At 39.6% G+C, this 17,708-nt stretch overlaps 2 protein-coding genes and 1 long non-coding RNA gene across 16 annotated transcripts in view; 1 reads left to right on the top strand and 2 right to left on the bottom strand.

Moving 5' to 3' along the window:
* Positions 1-437: 437 nt before the first annotated feature.
* Positions 438-3,126, bottom strand: LOC120755959 (homeobox protein vex1-like). The gene is made up of 3 exons (XM_040071600.2): positions 2,435-3,126; positions 2,058-2,260; positions 438-1,412 (listed from the first exon to the last, which is right to left on the bottom strand). Exons 1-3 carry the CDS (start codon positions 2,556-2,558, stop codon positions 1,041-1,043), a joined length of 699 nt encoding a protein of 232 aa, XP_039927534.1. The 5' UTR covers positions 2,559-3,126; the 3' UTR covers positions 438-1,040.
* A 1,302-nt stretch (positions 3,127-4,428) lies between these two features.
* The window catches only part of LOC120756121 (endogenous retrovirus group K member 24 Gag polyprotein-like), a 49,189-nt gene continuing 35,909 nt past the window's right edge, over positions 4,429-17,708 (top strand). For 6 of the 14 annotated variants that reach the window (XM_058421632.1, XM_058421627.1, XM_058421628.1 and 3 more), the window contains exon 1: positions 4,429-4,599. Coding sequence is in view for 1 of the 14 variants with exons in the window: in XM_040071906.2 (XP_039927840.1) it covers positions 5,738-5,790; positions 6,740-6,852 (166 nt within the window). In the remaining 13 variants the exon portion in view is untranslated. Of the gene's footprint in view, positions 4,600-5,550; positions 5,645-5,708; positions 5,791-6,739; positions 6,853-17,708 lie in introns of those variants that run through there. The other 8 variants (XM_058421630.1, XM_058421629.1, XM_040071891.2 and 5 more) reach the window with 4 other exon arrangements.
* Positions 10,382-11,883, bottom strand: LOC120756123 (uncharacterized). Its single transcript, XR_005702029.2, has 4 exons — positions 11,822-11,883; positions 11,569-11,620; positions 11,159-11,364; positions 10,382-10,595 (listed from the first exon to the last, which is right to left on the bottom strand). It is a non-coding gene; the product is annotated as an uncharacterized LOC120756123 (long non-coding RNA).

The following is a 17,708-nucleotide window of genomic DNA, read 5'->3' as shown; positions in this document are numbered from 1 at the left end:
TAATTTTGTGGGGTTTTTTTGTTTTTTTTTTTTTTTCTCTTTACGACTGCAGAGTAGTATAACCATCACCTAGCAAGTAAGTTAGATTGGTCTGGGTTGGGGAAGGAGATGTAGTCACACCTGCTGCAGGTTTACTGCTTTATACTGATGTAAGGTCTCTTGTTACCCATTGTCTAAAGGCCTGGCTTTGCCACTTTCCATAAACTTTGTGACTTTTAGGAACAGCCCTCAGTGTTCCTAAGTTCAAGCCTTAACTAATTCTACAGTTTAAAAGTTAGGGAGGCTATCAAGGTACAGCTGCAACTTTTGGAATTAAAAAGTGAAATATTTTCTTTCTGAGTGTCGCAAGAGACACGCATTGGTGAACAGTTCGTTTTCATAAGCAGGCTTAAATTGAAAGTATTCTTGACACTGGTATCAACATACATGCTCGCCAGTTAATTCCTTAGGGCTTTATCTCTCTTTTAATGCATAAATGCAACATGTCCATCAAAAAACATGTGAGACCACTTGTAGAATGGTATAGAATATACATATGAAAGAGAATACTGAGCAACTTGTTCAGTTTTGTCCATAGCGTTTTTACCTTTGGTAACAATTTAAATACACTTGGCTGTAGCTCACAATTGTTTCCTCAAAACCCCCACTCAGGTAGAATGGACAAAGTTTTAAACACCATTGCCTATTAAATGACATAGTTACTACAGAAGTTTCAGTGTAAACAGTACTCCACTTTTTTTTTAGTGGAGGTCCCTACCTGATTGTAGGTTATTTTCTGAAAACTTTTAGATAGGAAAATTTACATAGAAATTTCCACCAGCATTGTAAAGACTGTAGGAATATAGAAAGATTTCATGTCCTCCACTTCCAATCAATATAACTTCTCTAATATGGGTAAATTATTTTCTCCTCTAATCAAACTTTTTTACATTAAAGAAAATAATTCAAAGAATCTTAAATTTATTTAATATAACAAAATAAATAGTTACTCTTATATATATTTGGCACTTTTTTGGGATTACAGACGATCGTGGACATTTTTAACAGGAAGGAAGGTCTGGTTGGAATATCAGTCTTTTATGTTCTGTGGTTAGAGTCACTGCTGGAAGCACAGAAGAGTAACAAGATAATCCCGGCCCGGGAGGCAATAGGAAAGCTGGACTTGGCAAAACTGGCTGAAGAGACTGAGCTGGAACAGAAGGTAACAACAAGGCAGGGTTTGGCGTAGCTGGGTGAAGGGAGCCAGCAGAGGTAGCAGAGACATTGACATCCACCCCAGGAGGATAGCTGGATGTAGCCGCATCTGAGTGACAATGACAGGGCAAAAACAAGCCCGAGAAAAGAGCTTCGATCCTGGCGTCTTGAGTCTGTCGTTTGAACTTCATACGACGATTCTGAAACCATGTTTTTATCTGACAATAAGAGAAAAGAGTCAAGAACCAAGCCCCTTATCCCTTTTCCATATAGCAATACAGCCTGAAGGCAGACTTATTGTCAAAGTAACAGAATCATGAACAGTAAAGGTGTAGCGCTAATAACGTTGGTCTATATTGTAGACCAGTAATTGCAGATTAATTGTCTCGGCACGATGAGGAATTAAACCTTGAACGCTCATGGTGCATGGCAAGCCAATACTCAAATATGGACCAGGGTTGTGACACGGGACTTGTGCAGTGAGGCTAAAAGGGCTGGGTAGGGGTAGTCCTGTTCATAAATCCTGCAATGCTCCCGTCAAATAAATACATAACGATAAGAAAGAATTAGCCTGAAAACGGAGGTTCTGGAGAGTGCAAAAGTACTTTTACCCGCAGCGAAATTTCAGCTTTTGACCTCGCATTCACCATTTTCCAAGTGCACCTTGTCGCTGAGCGCTCGGAGCTGCGGCGGGCACAGCAGGCCGGGCTGTCGCTTTGCTCAAGCCCCGTTTGCTGCCGGCGGGGCTGGGCTGACGGGCGGCCGCACCTGCAGGAGCTGTCGCCGTCACTGTCCCCGTCTGCCCCGTCCCCCGGTGACCGTGAGGTGCCCCCCAGCCCCGCGGAGGGCGAGGCCGCGCTCACCTGGCTCTGGGAGAGGTTCAGCACGGCGGCCAAGCGCCGTTTCTCGCCGGCGCCGATGTAGCGCTGCTCGCGGAAGCTGCGCTCCAGCTCCTGCAGCTGCGCGGCCGAGAACTTGGTGCGGGACCGCCCGGGCGCGGCCCCCGCCGACAGCGCTTCGTGCCCGGGGCTGCCGAGCTCCGCGGCCTCCCGGTCCCGGGGCGAGCCTGCGGGGACAGATGGGGGCGTCTGAAGGGGGGACCCTCCGGGGGACCCTTCCCTCGGCGGGCCCCGGGCCCCGCGGGCGGTGACAGAGCGGCGGCAGCGCCCGGCCCGCGGTGACCGGGAGCGCCGCGCCCGCCGCTGTGCCGGGGGACACACAGGGCACGGCCGGGACTCACCGGGCATCTCCCGGGCTCCGCCGCGGCTGCTCTGGGCCAGCCACTCCACCGAGAAGGGGCCCTTCTCCATGTCCCCAGCCCTGCCGGTCCTCACTGGAGCCGCCCCGGCCGCCGGGACAAACATTTAAAGCGCATTCCCCGGCGCGGTTTGAAAAGGCCCAAAGCATCAAATGATGCCGGGGACAAAGGACCTCATTGAGAAGCGCTTTAATCTCCCCTTTCAGGTGATTGTTACATCCGCCTAATCTCCGAGCGCAGCAGTTTGCAGAACTCAAGGCTGCCTGACCTGGCGCCAAGTTCAGCGCGGAGCCGTCTCACCACGTAGGTGCTGGGAATCGGCCTGGGCTTCTTCACGCTGCCCTCGCTGCCCTCGGCCCCCCAATCTTTATCTCCTGCTATGAAGGACGAGGATTCAGAAGGGACTGATAACATGGAAGGACACGGAGAAGCCCCTTTTATGACTCTTATACCCCATTTTTGAGCCCCTCTTTGCCTTTCTATCAGCAAAGGAAGTAGGGGACGTGAGGTAGGAACAAGTAAGTAGTCCTGCTCAGATAGAAATCCTCAAGAAACACTGAGACAGTATCTTATCAATTTGCCTGAGAGAAACTCTGTGCTCTTTACTAAATCCGGGTGGAGAGAGGTTGGTTGAGCTTGGAGTTACGTGGGAAGTGCAGGGTTAAATATTTTTTGGTGCTGTCCAAGAGGCAGAGTGCTGCTGTCAGGACTCTCATCTTCCTCTGAAGTCTTAGGTACACTCGTTATCTTCAGTTTATGTAGTATCAGAGATTTTGAGAAGTCTTCAGGGAGAGAGTGGTTGAAACCAGAGGACAGTGGCATTTGCATGGCAATTTGGTAGGTCATTTTCAGAAAACAGGGTGGGATATTTTGAATAGCTTGAGTTCATGCTTATGAATTTATTTAAGAATAAAACGAAGCAATGAGCAGTTATGTGTCAGGATACTGGACAGGATAGGAAACACTGTAAAAATTACTGTCTCTCTTGAATTTATCTGTTCATGTATTGAAACGCCACCTCCTTTCCCTGCATCCCAAGAAAGAAACGTGTGCATTTCAAAGTAAACAGTTCTGATGTTCTTATGAAGTAGATCAAAGAAGAGGAGTGTAAACTCTGTTCAGAGGCAGTCTGTTCAGGGATGATTCAGATAAGGGTGAGAAAAGGACCACTTTTACGGTCTGAAGTGGGCCTGGGATGGCACAGTCCTTATCCTCTGCAAACACGGGCTAACACATTTACAGGTTGTTTCGGTAAACAGTCGCCGCTGCTTGAGTTTATACAGTCAGAGATAATGAAGCAGCTTCCACACGGAGCGGAACATGTTTGAGACAACGTGCTAATTCTTAAACTTCAAAGAAATTCATGTCACCTTTTATGAAGGGGGATGTATTTATAGTGAGATGGCATAAGTAAGATAATGCTGCACTCGCAGCTCTCTCTCTTCTTAGATTTTCTATATTTCTCAGGCAGGATCATTATTTTCTCCCATAAAATGCAATGTAATTTTGTTAACTATGCTGAAGCATGACACACATAAGAATTTTTTACACTCTGATTTTGAATATTCTTCATACATACATTCGTCTGCTTTTATAAAGTCTTTCCCTTTTCTTGTAGTAAAAAGAAGGAAAAAATACCTCTTGAATATCTAACTGAACAGTCTGGAGGGGTGTGGTTTTGGTGGTTTGTTTTGTTTTTATAAACATGACACTTCTAGTAGTTGACAACATACGCTTAGAGGTAAAGCAATGACTTGACTGACCTGACACTTATGTTTTAAAGAAAAGCTCTTCTGATTAAGCTAACAGAGACAGTGGTTGCATTGTCTTCATGAGCTTCTGATTCTACCCACAGCAATTTGCAGTTCTTAAAAGCAATTAAGGTGCAAATTGAAAGTTACGGGTTTTCTTTTTAGTAAAAAACCAATCCGAACCCACCACCACAGCCGCCCCACCCCCCTCTTAGTTTCCATAGGCTTGTGGTAAAAATTACTAGGAAATGATTCAGTCTTCAGGACGATTTGTCTGAAGTGGACCTTTCCAAATAATGGACTTTTAAAAATTTTTGTTTTTATTTTATTTTATTTTTAGCCTGTTTCCTATTCCTATTAATCCTGGAGAAAATACACTTTGGCCTGGAAAAATGAGTAAGTACTAGGACAGTTTCTCAAGTGAATTGTTGTTATTTTAGTGTTACAGGTAACATCTAACCAGAAGGCTTAGCAAGATATGATTCCTTTGTTATAGTGATGTTTCTAGTTGTTTATTATTATTGTTCTTATTTTAATAGATGAACAAATGTCTTGAAACAATGAAGTTTTTGACACTGATGGCTGTTTTAAAATTTGTATTTTAGTGCTAAGAAAACTCATCAGTTTGTGGGAGGTGGTTTTTGTTGTTGTTGTTGTTTTTTAAATCCTGCGATTATCGATCATGTAATTATCTGACTATATTGGAATAATCGATTGCACAATTTTTGGAGAAAACCCCTAATTTCAAAACAGACAGAGAGCTAATACAGTATTTTATTTACCTCTAAGGAAAGCAACCTTTCAGACTGTGGTCTAGCTTCTAAGGCTTCTTTCCTACTTTTTTCATGCAGAAAACCATGTACAGACATACAATGAAAGTGACTCTGGTGGCTGGTTTAGACACTGTTTTATTGTAAACAAAAGTAGATGATAGAATGACTAAAGTTTCCTGTGCTGGCATGTGACTGTACTGAAAAAAATGTATAACATTCTATTATGTTAGAAAATTATTTTTTATGGGTTTTGGTCTTGTTAGTGTGATTTTTCTCTCTAAGATCTTCCTGTTATTTTTCCTTTGGTTGATATTTAAAATTTAGAGACTTGGAGTATTGTGATTGATTGATTTTGGGGAGGCAGCGTCCTAACTAACAACAAATTTTTATTTTTGCCAGTTGTCATTTGACCTGCAGTGTTAGAACTAAACAGAAAGCTCAACAAAACTAGAAGTATCAGTGGCCATGAAGGTGATAAACACCAGCAAAAATATGGTTGAAATACATTATTTTTAAAATATTCTAATGTTCATGCCTTTGAATGTTACTGTGATGATTTACATAAGATACAGATCATAGCTTGAGGCAAAGCTCCCATTAAAAGGACTTTGATGGATTGATTGGATCTCATAAGCGACCATCACATGAGAGCAATTACAAGTCAAAAGGTAATTGTCGTGTGTTTCTGGTTAGCAATTAACATTCGTTAGAACCTGTGATGAAACATCTATCCCATTTTCCATTGATTATCAGCACTTTTTATGAACACTGTGAACTACAAAATCCAGGATGACTCAGACTTTGAATGTGAATGGTAAGCTGTAAGTAAATGTCGTGGAGGTGCAACTGACCCGCATTTTACTGCTGCGATTTAATGAGAGTTTTTCTTGACAGAGCCCTCAGTGAGAACGTCTGGTGACACCTACAGCTGTGCTTTCTGTTGCCTATTCAAGTGTCTTCTTGAAATACTTTATGATGGGTCTAATAGATGTTAATGTTTTCAAACATTGCGTTGGTGTATAAGATAATTTCCTGCCAAACAACAATTATTCTTCTGGTGTTGGTTTGAGCACAGAAAATATTACTGCAGAAAAGATGTAGTAGGATTTGTCAATATGCTAGCAATGAAAATCTCTGGAAACAGAAACAGGTTATTCAGTTATTTTAACAAATATTAAGGGCATTCATCAGATAAAAACGTTACAAACTACATTAATTTCCATTTCACACAACGGACATGTCTAAATGAAGCATGTTGAGTAGTACCAGCAGTACTGTTGAATGGAATTGATTCACTCCTCCTGCTTCTGTCTTTTCGGCCACGCTTTCCCCCGTGCGCTCTGAGTTTAGGTGGCCCTCTGATCTATCAGGGAGTCCGTTTAGGTTTCTAAGACAGCACGAAACATGGGGTAAAGGAAAAAAGAAAAGAAAATTACTTTTTTAACCGTGTGGAGATATATGCACTCACTGAAAAGTCAGATGAGCTCTTTAATTTACACAGAGCAACGCTTGTAGCATGGAAGGAAAGAGGAAGAACCAGGATGATGCATTTAGCAGCAGACTAGATTTGTTTCTTTATATAAGTAAACGCAGGTGTCTCTACAGTCAGTGGGTCAGTGTAATTCCTCACTTTCTCCAAATGGAGAGGCTAAGGTAGAACAAGGTGAAAACTGGATTGATGTGTGGATGGAGATGTAACTCACTAGTAAATAAATACTGATTTTTGAGAACGACTTCTGCTTCCTTTTTGCCGTCTGTTCTAGCTGTTTGCGCTCTGCCGCAGCGCTGCTCCAGCCGGGTGTGGCTCTCTGGCCGCCGGGAGCTGCCGCCTGTCCCTGCGTCGAGAAGCGCTCTTCTTCCTTGAATTATCCACGCGGTAATGGACGTCATCCTCCCCACTCCCTCCCTTCTTTTTAATGGAAAACAATACTTATTTTTTAGAATTAAAATTCAAAATGCTGCAATGCTGCTTAATTTTAATTTAACCCCCTCGACATATTGCACAGCATGGGGGAAAAAAAAAAAAGGGCAGGGAGATTTTGTTAGAAACCTTGACCCATCTCATGGAAAACCTGTCCCTGTTTGCTGTGTCACTAGCCTTTCTTCATTGTATTTTTTTTTCTTTTATCTTTCCTTTCTTCACTTGATCTACAGCTTTTTTTTTACCTATAGCTGTGAGTGTTTGGCCCTGCAGAATGGAGAAGTAGTATGGGGAAAAAAATGTAATAGTGTATTGGACTGAAAATTCAGTCCACATAGTAAGGCATGTTTTATGAACTAGATTTAAGATTGAATAATGCCAGGATATTTTACTTTTAAACCAGTGGTAGTTTGGGTAATAGTTACAAAGATTATTTTTTAAAATAAATCAATCAATCCACAGTGTGGCTATGTACCAAAGCTGACTATCAGTAATAGTAAAAGATACGTTTACTGACAGGAATAAGTGTCGTCACCCCAAGTTCTGACGGGGGTTGGGGGGTTGTACTATTAAAATGAATGGCTTGGAGGAAGAGAAGAACTCAGGAAAAAGGGGGGAAAAAAAAAAAAAAAAGGCCCCGAATTCTTCCATCCTAGCGATAGATCTTGTCTTCCAATATATTCCATAAACACCGAGTCCTTCCGTCCCTTCATCCCTGCCTCTGCCAGCCGTGTCTCCCGCGTTTGCGCTCCCGCAGCGCTGCCGGGCGGTGGCGGCAGCGGCGCCGGGAAAGGTTCGGGGGGCGCTGGATCTCAGCGGGACCTCTCCGGGGCTTGCGTGAGACCTAATTGTCCGGTCCAAGTACTGAGAGATGGCAGAACAAGAGCTCAGTAATTAAATTGATGTAGCATTTGATGTAGCATTTGGTTACTAGAGCAAGAAACCCTCAGGTTAGTCCCAAACTGAGCTATTTGAGGTCAGATATCGAGTCAGGCTCTTCATGTTTTCCTTTCTCTCTATGCTCACATGCAGGGTGTGTAAATTATCATTAAACTGCAGTTCTTTAGTGGGAAAAAACCCACGAAGTTAGCAAAGACTAATATACAAAGTTGTTTTGCTGGGTTGTTTTTTTGTGGTTTTTTGGTTGGTTTTTTTTTTTTTTTTTAACCCCAAAGCCAAAAATTGTTCTTTCCTCTTTCTGTCTTTGGTAAGAATTAGCCAAGGCTCAGAAAATTAGCTGAATTGGTCCAAGGTAATCAGGAGGAGAGAAAAGTATGATGAACTGCTCCTTTTCAGGATCAATGAGCTATTTAATCTGCTCAATTTTTCATATAGAAATGTACCTCTCTTGTTCATGTGCAGTAATGAAGCTGACCCATTGGCATCTTAAAAAAAATAAATGTGTATGCTGGAATAATATTTGAAGATTTAACTTCAGTTTCAGTAACCAATGAATGTAAGCGTTCATAGTATAGTATGTTGCTCCTCTTTGTGTTGGTTTTGTAGCAAAACCTCTGTATTTGGATGTTGCTTTTTTATTGCTTTTAATTTTTTGTCTGATATTTCTTTTTTTCTTTTTCCCCCAAGGTAGGTTGGTTCTCTGATCTAGCTTAGGCCCAGATACAGCGAAGCAAAAGTAGGAATAGGGAGCCACGGGAACTGCAGGATACTAGTCATACATGCACGTTTCCAAGTACAGGGGCATGATTTCTGAAAAGAGACATCATGTTGAGTTTCTCCTGTTTCCCCAGCTGTTACATGAGCAATGACAAGCAGAATGAGCAGCAGGAGTATAATTGTGCAGAGGAACTTTGTTAAAGACTTCACTGCCTGTTTAACTCAGTGATACAAGCTGTATTGCACTTGCTGGGCAGTACAACCCTTAATACTGACTTCCTTTGTATTGCAATGTTTTTTTCACATTTTTCCAGCTCTTCATTTTACACCACTGAGTATTTACTATTGAATAACATGACACATACCACGGTATGTTATTTTCATCTCATTGTGCCATATGTTCATGTTAGCCTGAAGTTTGTTTTCAGGAGGGGAAAAAATATTTATATATTTTAAACCTTACACAATGGGATCATCCTGTCTTTACCTCCTAGGTTTATTGTTCCCACATAAAAGAATTATTTTTTTAATGATAATTAGAGTGTATCTTGCACTATGCCAAAGAAAAAAGGGGGGAAGGTCTCTCCACCCACACTTTAACCACATCTTTTTCTCTCCTTTCAGCCTTGTTTAGGAAGGTGTTTAAGCCTAGGGTTGTGGTTTGTGTTTGAAAGATTAGGCATGAGCTGCATAGAGGTAAAAAAAAAAACCCTGTAAATTGTTTGTACTTCACTGTCCCATTGCTGTCCCACCCCTGCTCCAGATTTGGTAGCTCTGGTCCCAGTACCTGTTCAGAGTTTTATCACTTATATGTTGTTTCATCACTTTATGGACACTTACAGAGACTGATGTTTGGAGTTTAAGAACCTTTAGAGGTTACGTTATGTTGTTATGTTATGGGTTGTGAAGTTTTCACTTTAGCCACGGAAGGTGGGATCAGTGATCAGTGGTGTTAGGAGGAACGAAATCTGCTCTCCTTAAATGATTTTAGAAGCATTACAAAAACTCCAACAACCCTAAATCATATAAAAATCCAAAACCATATAAAAGAGGCATTTGTTTACCAGTTCATGTTGTTCAGTTCAATCTTGCTGCTTGCTTCTCCGTGATTGTTAAGGTTGATATTTGGCCTGCTATTTTTATAGATTTCACTCCTAACTCAAACACTTTATTTCCTTCTATGTATGGTAATGGCTGAGATGACATTATTATTCCTATTAGCTCTGAATTTTAACTGTGCATTCTGTGCCATGAGGAAAAAAAAAATAATATCAGTTGTAGTCCTGTTACACAGGAATCTTGGAATTGTTATAGGCTAAGTTTTAAAAGAAATATATTAAAGGTAAAATATACACTTTTCTGGTGTAATTGCTTTTTAAATTTTATATTAATGCGAAGTTTCTGTGAAATATGAGAACCTAAGTTATATGGGGGGGTTGTCTCTTGTTTAGTTACACTTTTGCTTGTTTTGTATGTCTTTTTCCACCTTATGTGCAGTAATTCTGGGGGTTCTTTTTGACTTTAATGACTATTCATGGATTTAATAAGATCTCTTTTTTTAATATATGTTTTAATACAAGCTCTCTTTACCACAAGCTTTGATATGAAACCAGTGAATAAAGATATGGTTGTGGATGTAAGTTTTTAAATTTCCTTTTAATTTAAGAAAACAGTGGTATATAAATAGAATAGACCTTTGACACTTTTATATTAGAGATGAAAAGAAACTTCTAAAATATTCATTTAATATTGAATAGTGTAGCATACCAATAACCACCAGGTGCAATGACCCTTTTTGCTCTTTCTGAGCTCACAGCTTGTACAACACTTGTTAGAAACTGTGATGCAGTGTAACGCAAACTTTCAGTCTGTGGCTGAACCATTAGATATTTATTTGACATGCATTATGTACAGTTACATTGTTTCATAACAGCCGTATTTTCCCCCCAGAATTGTTGTGACTCATTGCTATTTAGAGTAACTGGAAGTAATTGGACAGAAACATAAAAATTGTGTTAAATGACTGTTTTTCTACGAAATGAAATGAGCAAAGAGAGCTTCTGCTTCTACCTCCAAGACATCTGTGGGTGAAAGAAAGAAAAAAAAATAGTATTTTTAAAAATTTGATTTGCCATTAACAAGTATTATTACTAGTTTTATAAGAGAAGACTTCACAATTCCACACATGCATGCGTCATGTAAAAGGTACTTAAAGGATAAAATCCCAAGAATAATTGATATATTACAGACAACCCACTTATGCAGCATTTGCATGCCAGGGCTTTACCCAGGAGTCAGCATTACCCAGATTTGGTGAGGGCTGATCCCAGCACCTGTGAGACAGGAGAAAGGGTGGCGTTTGTGCAGTTTATGTGGGTGCATTTCCCTTAGTGTCAATTGGAGACTTACAGCCAAAAGGACTATAGGAGTAACTTCCTAGCAAAGCATGTGTTTTACAGTAGACCAAGTGATATATTTAACAATGTAGCTGGAGAAATGCTTACAATACTACTTTTGTAATAAATTGGGTTTTAAGAGGAAACTGGCATTTAGACCTTAGATCAGAGTAAATAGTGTCAGTATCTTTTTTATACAAGGATTGCATAAAAAGGTTGAGGATTAATTGGGAGTTTCATAAATTTACCTTTCATTTCTTCACCCATCTGTTTTCTCTAAACATTTCTGCTGTTGCCTTCGCGATGCCGCTTGGGATGAGTGGTGAAGTACCTCAGTTGCCCCATTTTCCCATGCCCTATACCTCTTTAGAAGCAATTCTCAAAGAAGTATATGCATAGGAAAAAGGAACAACGAGCCAGATCATGATCCACTCCACTTGCAGTAAGAGTAAACCTGGAATATAAATGTATATATCAGGGAGAATAAAAACAGTTTATAGCCTTTACACAGTACCATTTCTTTTGAATTATAAGGCTGTTAAAAACTACTGCAGACTAAAACAGGGGTTGAAATATGAGATACCCAACATTAATGCATAGGATTCAACAGTACTTAGTATGCTAAAAATTCATCAGTGCATATTTTTAAAATACGTACAAGAAAGTGCAGAGTTCTTAAAAAAAATGAAGTGCAGCTCCGTAGACTTGACCTGAAAATTAATTACAAGTTAGTAACAACGTCCCCTTTGCAGTATATTGCACTTTTGCACAGTATTTGACACTTTTATATTTAAAACCTGAGAAAATACTTACTTGAATAACTGAACAAATGCAGGAGAGAAAGAAAGAAAAAAAGTCTATAAATTACAAAATATGGTAAGATCAGCACTACAAGCAGCAGTAAGACTTACCTGGTCCTCTGTCTGACGCTTGAAGTGCAGCGACTTCGTTTTCATGAGAATTTATGCTTTGCTCAAGACCTTGAAGAAGTATGAACTATACAGTGTTACTGTTTTCTTAAGTGATAATCGCTTTGCCCCTTGCCAAGGTATTTGCTGCACCTGCACATTGGGTACACAAAAATTGCTGCTGAAAACATGGGAATTATTGTTCATGTGCTGGGGGAGTGCAATAGACAGCAGAAGTGATAGGAAATAATTAAAGTGATGTCTTGAAATGTGCGCTGAGAATGAGAATTTATCGTCTGTGTTTTCGTTCACATACATCAATGGTGTTTGGAAAGTGTAAATCTGTGAGAGGACCTTTTGTTCTCAAAGGCTGTGCTGTGTTTTCAGTCTAACTCACCCCCCTTTTCCCCAGCACACTATTTTGAGAATCTCTATCAATGTCCTTCACTTGCAGATGCGACTTTACTGGGAAGATAGCAAGGTCTGTGTACAAGGCTTTCCTCTGCTTATCCAGGCACCAGTGGGGCTCCGTGCCGGATGCCAAGGCTGGGAAACATCTTTCACCATACTTAGTCCTATTTGCTAACAAATTCATTAACCATTTGCTTTCAAGTTGTTGTCTTTCTTTTAGGACATTTATTACACTATAAAACTGCATCTCATCTCCTATGTAATCTGGATTATATATTAAAAGTTTGAAGTGATCAGCTAAAATTGTTTGAGATGGTTCAAATTAATTCAGGGAACAGCAGTGTCACAAGCAGGCACAGTACTAATTGTTACATGCTGTTTTTTATTCATAAGTTTGGACACTCCTGAAATTCACTGTGTGTTCTTTCAGTGTCAGAAGATTTCGAAGTTTCTTTAATTTCGTCTTTTTTTTCTTTTTTGATCTCAGGTTCAGTTTTCATTCTGTCATAAGAAATAGTCATTACATTCTGCTTGTATACAGTACCTTGAATTAATTTAAAAAAAAAAAAAAAGTTTTTCAGGTTAGGATGAATGTTTCCCTAGATTTTTACAATTGATTCTTTCAGCTTTTCTTCAGGTTCTGTGCTTGTGAAGCCATCCCAGTTCTGATCTGAAGCAAGTATTTAATTTTGTGATTTTTAATATGCAATGTTTACTTCAGTTCTGCTGGGCTTTCTGCCTTCAATCGGACAGCTATATCACCTGGAAAGGGGAAAGCTATTCTGCACAAAACCAGAAAATGCTCAGAGCTGTGAACACTTTCTGTGAACACATTTCAACAGCTTTTCATATCATAGCTGTGCTAGGGGAATTGTCAGTTTTGGTTTTGCTGTTTCAGAGGGAGAGAGAGAGAAGGTTGTTTGTTTGTTTTTCCTGGGGGGTTAAACTCGAAATTGCTGGATTGCCACCTGGAATATAGATGCTGTTTAAGCTCTAGTCTAAGTTCTAGGTCAACCATCTAATGCCTTAGACAGTGGGTGATGCTCAGGTTAAGGGCTCTTCTACAGAAAGCCACAATGAAATTTGGTGTGAGGTCTGAGGGCTCTGATAAGGCTCTTCACTGAGAGCAATGAGATTGTTCACTTGTGTGTGAAGGAGCAGTCTCTTAATTTTTGTGCTTTATATTTGCTATTATTTGTTGGTGGATTTGGAAAGTACCTGCTACAGCTGATTTGTAATGTATCAATCTTTCTTTAGAACACAGGTAAAGTTGGTTTTGATTTGGATTGCAGAATTAAACCTTTATTAAACTGTGTTTTATTCAGAAATATAAATAGAAAAGGCAAGTTAGAAATTCTAGAAAAAAATTTTAAAAGAACACACCAGTCCATCTTTTGCTTTTGATGTTGCATACAAAGTGGTGACCTAATCCTTTTTAACCTTGAGGCATGTTTTCTGAAATTTACTCTGTTCAGGCACTCCTCTGAAAGCCATATAAAGCTGGTAGCTAGTGTAAAAAAAAATAGCCTGAAATTTTATTGCATTCAAGAATTGATGTTTCCAATATTATATGTGTTGTAAGTGTAATTTGATATCATGAATATTTGATATCAACGACCTCCTATAAAAAGACTCATGCAAGCTTCATGAAACTGGTTTTGAACCATGACCAGAGAGGATAAAACAAAGTTTCTTGAAAAGAAAAACAAAACCAACAACTCAGGTTACCCCATCCCTCACCATCACCATGCACTTGTTATTAATTTACTGATTCCTGCCCTGAGGGAGAGAGTTTGGCATTTTTAAACTGATGTTTTAAATCTAGTGGTCTAAGTAAAGCATATCCTTAATTGTGTGTAGCTGCCAAATTTTGAGCACTCTGTTTGAACAGCCCCTTTTGGATGTCAAAGGCTATTCTAGACTTCTCCTCTACAACACTAGGAACCTGTCCTTCCATGAAGGATTGTTGCAGAGCAGATGCAGCCAGATGGGAAAACTGGGCTGTAACACAGGGATGTGAGTGAAAGTTTTATCTTTTAGCAGCTGCATTATTTACAGTATTTGAATTGTCGCTTTGAAAGAGAATAGGTTGGAATGCAGTTCATTGGACCTGTGTGGCAGCTTGGAAAAGTATGATTAGGCTGGAGGGATAGTTTTCAGGAAGTTGTTGTAGCAGTTTGAGAGGTCACTGTTACAAAATACTATTTACAATCAAATTCAGCTCAAATTTGTAGAATTTGAGAATTTGTATTTCTCAAAATACTTTGGATATGACAAAGTCAGACCTTTGCTAATGACTTTCTCACACATTTTGAATGTAGGAATGGCGTTTGCTAGATTTTCTATCATAGAATCTGAATTAAAACTGGAAGCCTCATTCATAACTGCACATTTTTGTGTGAGGACCAAAAGAAGGCAGATCAGAAATGGAGTTGCTCTTTGTGTATTATGAATACAGACAGGATTGTTAACTGCAATGGGATCTACCACCCTGGAGTGCTGGCTTTCAAAATGGAACATACACATGCATGCTCTTGTAGAAATGGTTTCCTCTTGCCTTTAAGTTTCATACTTTCTTTAGAGTTTATTTTCTTGGACCAGGCCTTTTCTAGGCAACAACAGGCTGATGATCATGCAATTTCAGGCAGCTGACATGTAAGGGTGCTTGGTGTCCACAGGGAATCTGACAAACTCGATGAGTGTGTGCTTGGTGCCTGTACATTTTAATGGCTGCATCTGTGAGTTCCGTTGGGTTCTGTCAGTTAATTATACTCAGTCATAGTGCTTATCATAAGCATAATATGTGTTGAATGCACATTCTGAAAATAGCTTTAAAAACATTGTGAGGTGCGCATGTTGCTATATTCCAAAAGGGCTTTGGGTTGCAGTGGCCTGAATTGGGATTTTTCTCAGGACTAAGGCATAAACACCATAAGCATTGTGGTGTAGGGAAGTTTTTTTGCTTTCCAGGCCCTCCATACACAATCAGTACCTGTTATCAGTCTCCTTTTATTCACTTCTGAGGAGTTGATTTGTACCTCTGTTTAACCAAGGATGACAACATTCATTGTTACTTTTTTGAAGAAGAATTTTTTTCTTTCTGCTCTACAAAAAGGTTTTGCTCATACATATACAGAGCTTTTTGATGTGCTTTCTAGAAACCTTTCATTAAAAATCTTTTGCCACAGTACCTACAAAAACTATCTTGTTAGCCAGGTTGCTGTGGGACTGATCATATTGCTCATTGTGCTGACTAATTTGTCAGCACTAATTAGCAAGGCTGTTTCATTGTTTTAATCTCCCCCTAGCCTCTGTTTTGGGCATCAGTGTATGGAGTAAAAATTATGTATTTTTTGTTCTGTGATGATTCAGGACCTTTCTCTCTGATGATGAACTGCACTTAATGAAACTACAGCCCTACACTGCGCTGTGTGATTCACCAAACAAGAATCAACACAGACTTTTGATAGGTGGCTGGGGAAGCTGAAGGGCTTTGCAGACAGAACTGCTGAATTTAAATCAGCCAGGTTATACATTTTTTATTTATTCTGTAACACAACATACTTACCTGGACAAACATATAGTTAAATTACTATTATTTGTAGCATTTTCTGGTAAATGTTACAAAAGAAAGCATTGCTAAAAGACATTGAATACATAATATTTCTATATAGTGCTTTGGAAGTTTCATATAATAATGTTCTGCCCAAGCTCAGTTTATACTGAGGATGTAAATTACTTCACTTTTTGGTCTTCAGTGCTTAGCTTAAAAAGTATAACTGCTGCAAATTACTTTCAGGAAAATGTAGTGAATGCATAAAATCATCACTGAGTGATCCTTGCAGAAAATGGCCATTTGCACAAAATCCTTTTATAGAACATTATATAAGCAGAAGAGAATGAGCAGTTTTGTTTGCAAATGCCAAGATGCAGTTTTGTAACAAGATGCATTATTCTATTTTCTTTTCTTTCCTTCTCTTTTTTTTATTTTTAATTAAATTGCCTTAAACTGAAGATGCACAAAATGTGAGCAGATAGTTGAGGCACAAATTATAAAAACCTATGCTACTGTCAGGAATGGTAATGCTCAAAGCTGTTGAAAAGAAAATGTGCATATTTTGTCTGAAAGAAAGAAGCTGGAAAATATCTTAACTGCTAAAGGAACACAAGATACTAGCTGGCCTTCAAAAGTGTTTTCTCTGGGCTAAGTCATGTGAACAAAGTTGTTTTTTTGCAAACTGCAGGAAGCAGCTTATGAAAATCAACTGGAAAAAACTCCTATTCAGAGATCTGATTCAGTTTCCACTGAAATCAGCAAAAGACTCAGCAAAAAAACTGGAACCTCAAAATCTTTGGAGTGTTTTTTCTCCTTTTGTTCTGAGGGATATATGAAGTGCCAGTATTTTACACATCAAAGCTGAAGCCCTGCTTAACTGTACAGATGCACCAGAATTCCAACACAACTGGTAGAATTATTTGTTTTTTAAATTAAGATGTTTGATCTGATTATATTTAAGTTCCACTTGATATATGTTAACCAACAAAAACATATCTTGAAACTACCCTAAAAAGATTTTCCTATCTTTCAATTGCCTCTTGCTGTACTTTTAAAGGAAGAAAGGCTCCTATTCTTTCCAATATTTGATTTGGGATAGGTTTTTTTTCTTCCCTCTGAGTGTGGGTTTTACTCTTTTTTCTTCCTTCAAAGGACTGTTTAGCTAAGTGCTTGTAGGGTGATCTACTGGTAGAACTCGAACATACGCATTTATACCTTTCCCTTAAGTGGTGCGGAGTCGTCTTAAACTGCAGATCACTCTGGGCTACCAAAATTAAATAATTGGTTCCAATTTTGCACATTAGGGCAGGCTGAATTTGAACTGTTTCTGGTGTGCTGATGCTGCCCACTCCCTCCCTGGTAAGGGGAGTTTCTGAGCTAAGATGTGACGCTCCATTATGCATCTCTTCGTGCCCATCTCGAGTGTGTGCCAAAGGCTGCCAGGTGTTTTGCACAGAGGCGTCTTCCCCAGGGTACCAGTGAGGAAACAAGCTGAGCAGCTGGCAATGCCCTCCTGTCCTCAGCAGGACAAACGCTTGTTCACTGCTCCCTGGGAAGGATTGTTGGGTTTACAGTAATGTTATGGCTGGGGGGATAAACTGCCCCAAGCCTTTTACCTTCTGCCAGGTATGTAGAGGATAATGAACACTCCACAAAATGGCTTTGCATTTCTGGCTTCTGATATCTGAATTGTGTATTCCTGTACCACCTGAGTGGATGACTCCAATTGATTCAGCAGTGTAGTATGCTCTAAAATAATTTGCATTTTAAGTCCCTGCAGAGAGAGTGACTTTAAGGAAAAAAAGTTGTGTTTAAAATCAGGCATTGATAGAAATATTTGAACCATTGTCACCTTGTTTTTCATTTGAAAGAGGCATGTAGAGAGCAGTTTTTAAAATTTTTCTTATTTGTCAGTGCTTGCAG

The sequence above is a fragment of the Hirundo rustica genome, chromosome 8, assembly GCF_015227805.2.
Source record: "Hirundo rustica isolate bHirRus1 chromosome 8, bHirRus1.pri.v3, whole genome shotgun sequence".
In the NCBI taxonomy this organism is placed as follows: domain Eukaryota; kingdom Metazoa; phylum Chordata; class Aves; order Passeriformes; family Hirundinidae; genus Hirundo; species Hirundo rustica.
The sequence above is the reverse complement of the archived record's forward strand: the minus strand, read 5'-3'. Positions and strand labels throughout refer to the sequence as shown.

Excerpts from the sequence above, each read along its gene's own strand:
- LOC120755959 (XM_040071600.2), bottom strand. The coding sequence starts at position 2,558 with ATGTTTGTCCCGGCGGCCGGGGCGGCTCCAGTGAGGACCGGCAGGGCT. Across the intron at positions 2,261-2,434 it reads CGGAGCCCGGGAGATGCCCG|GCTCGCCCCGGGACCGGGAG; the intron begins GTGAGTCCCGGC and ends CTGTCCCCGCAG. Across the intron at positions 1,413-2,057 it reads TGAACCTCTCCCAGAGCCAG|ATAAAAACATGGTTTCAGAA; the intron begins GTGAGCGCGGCC and ends TCTTATTGTCAG.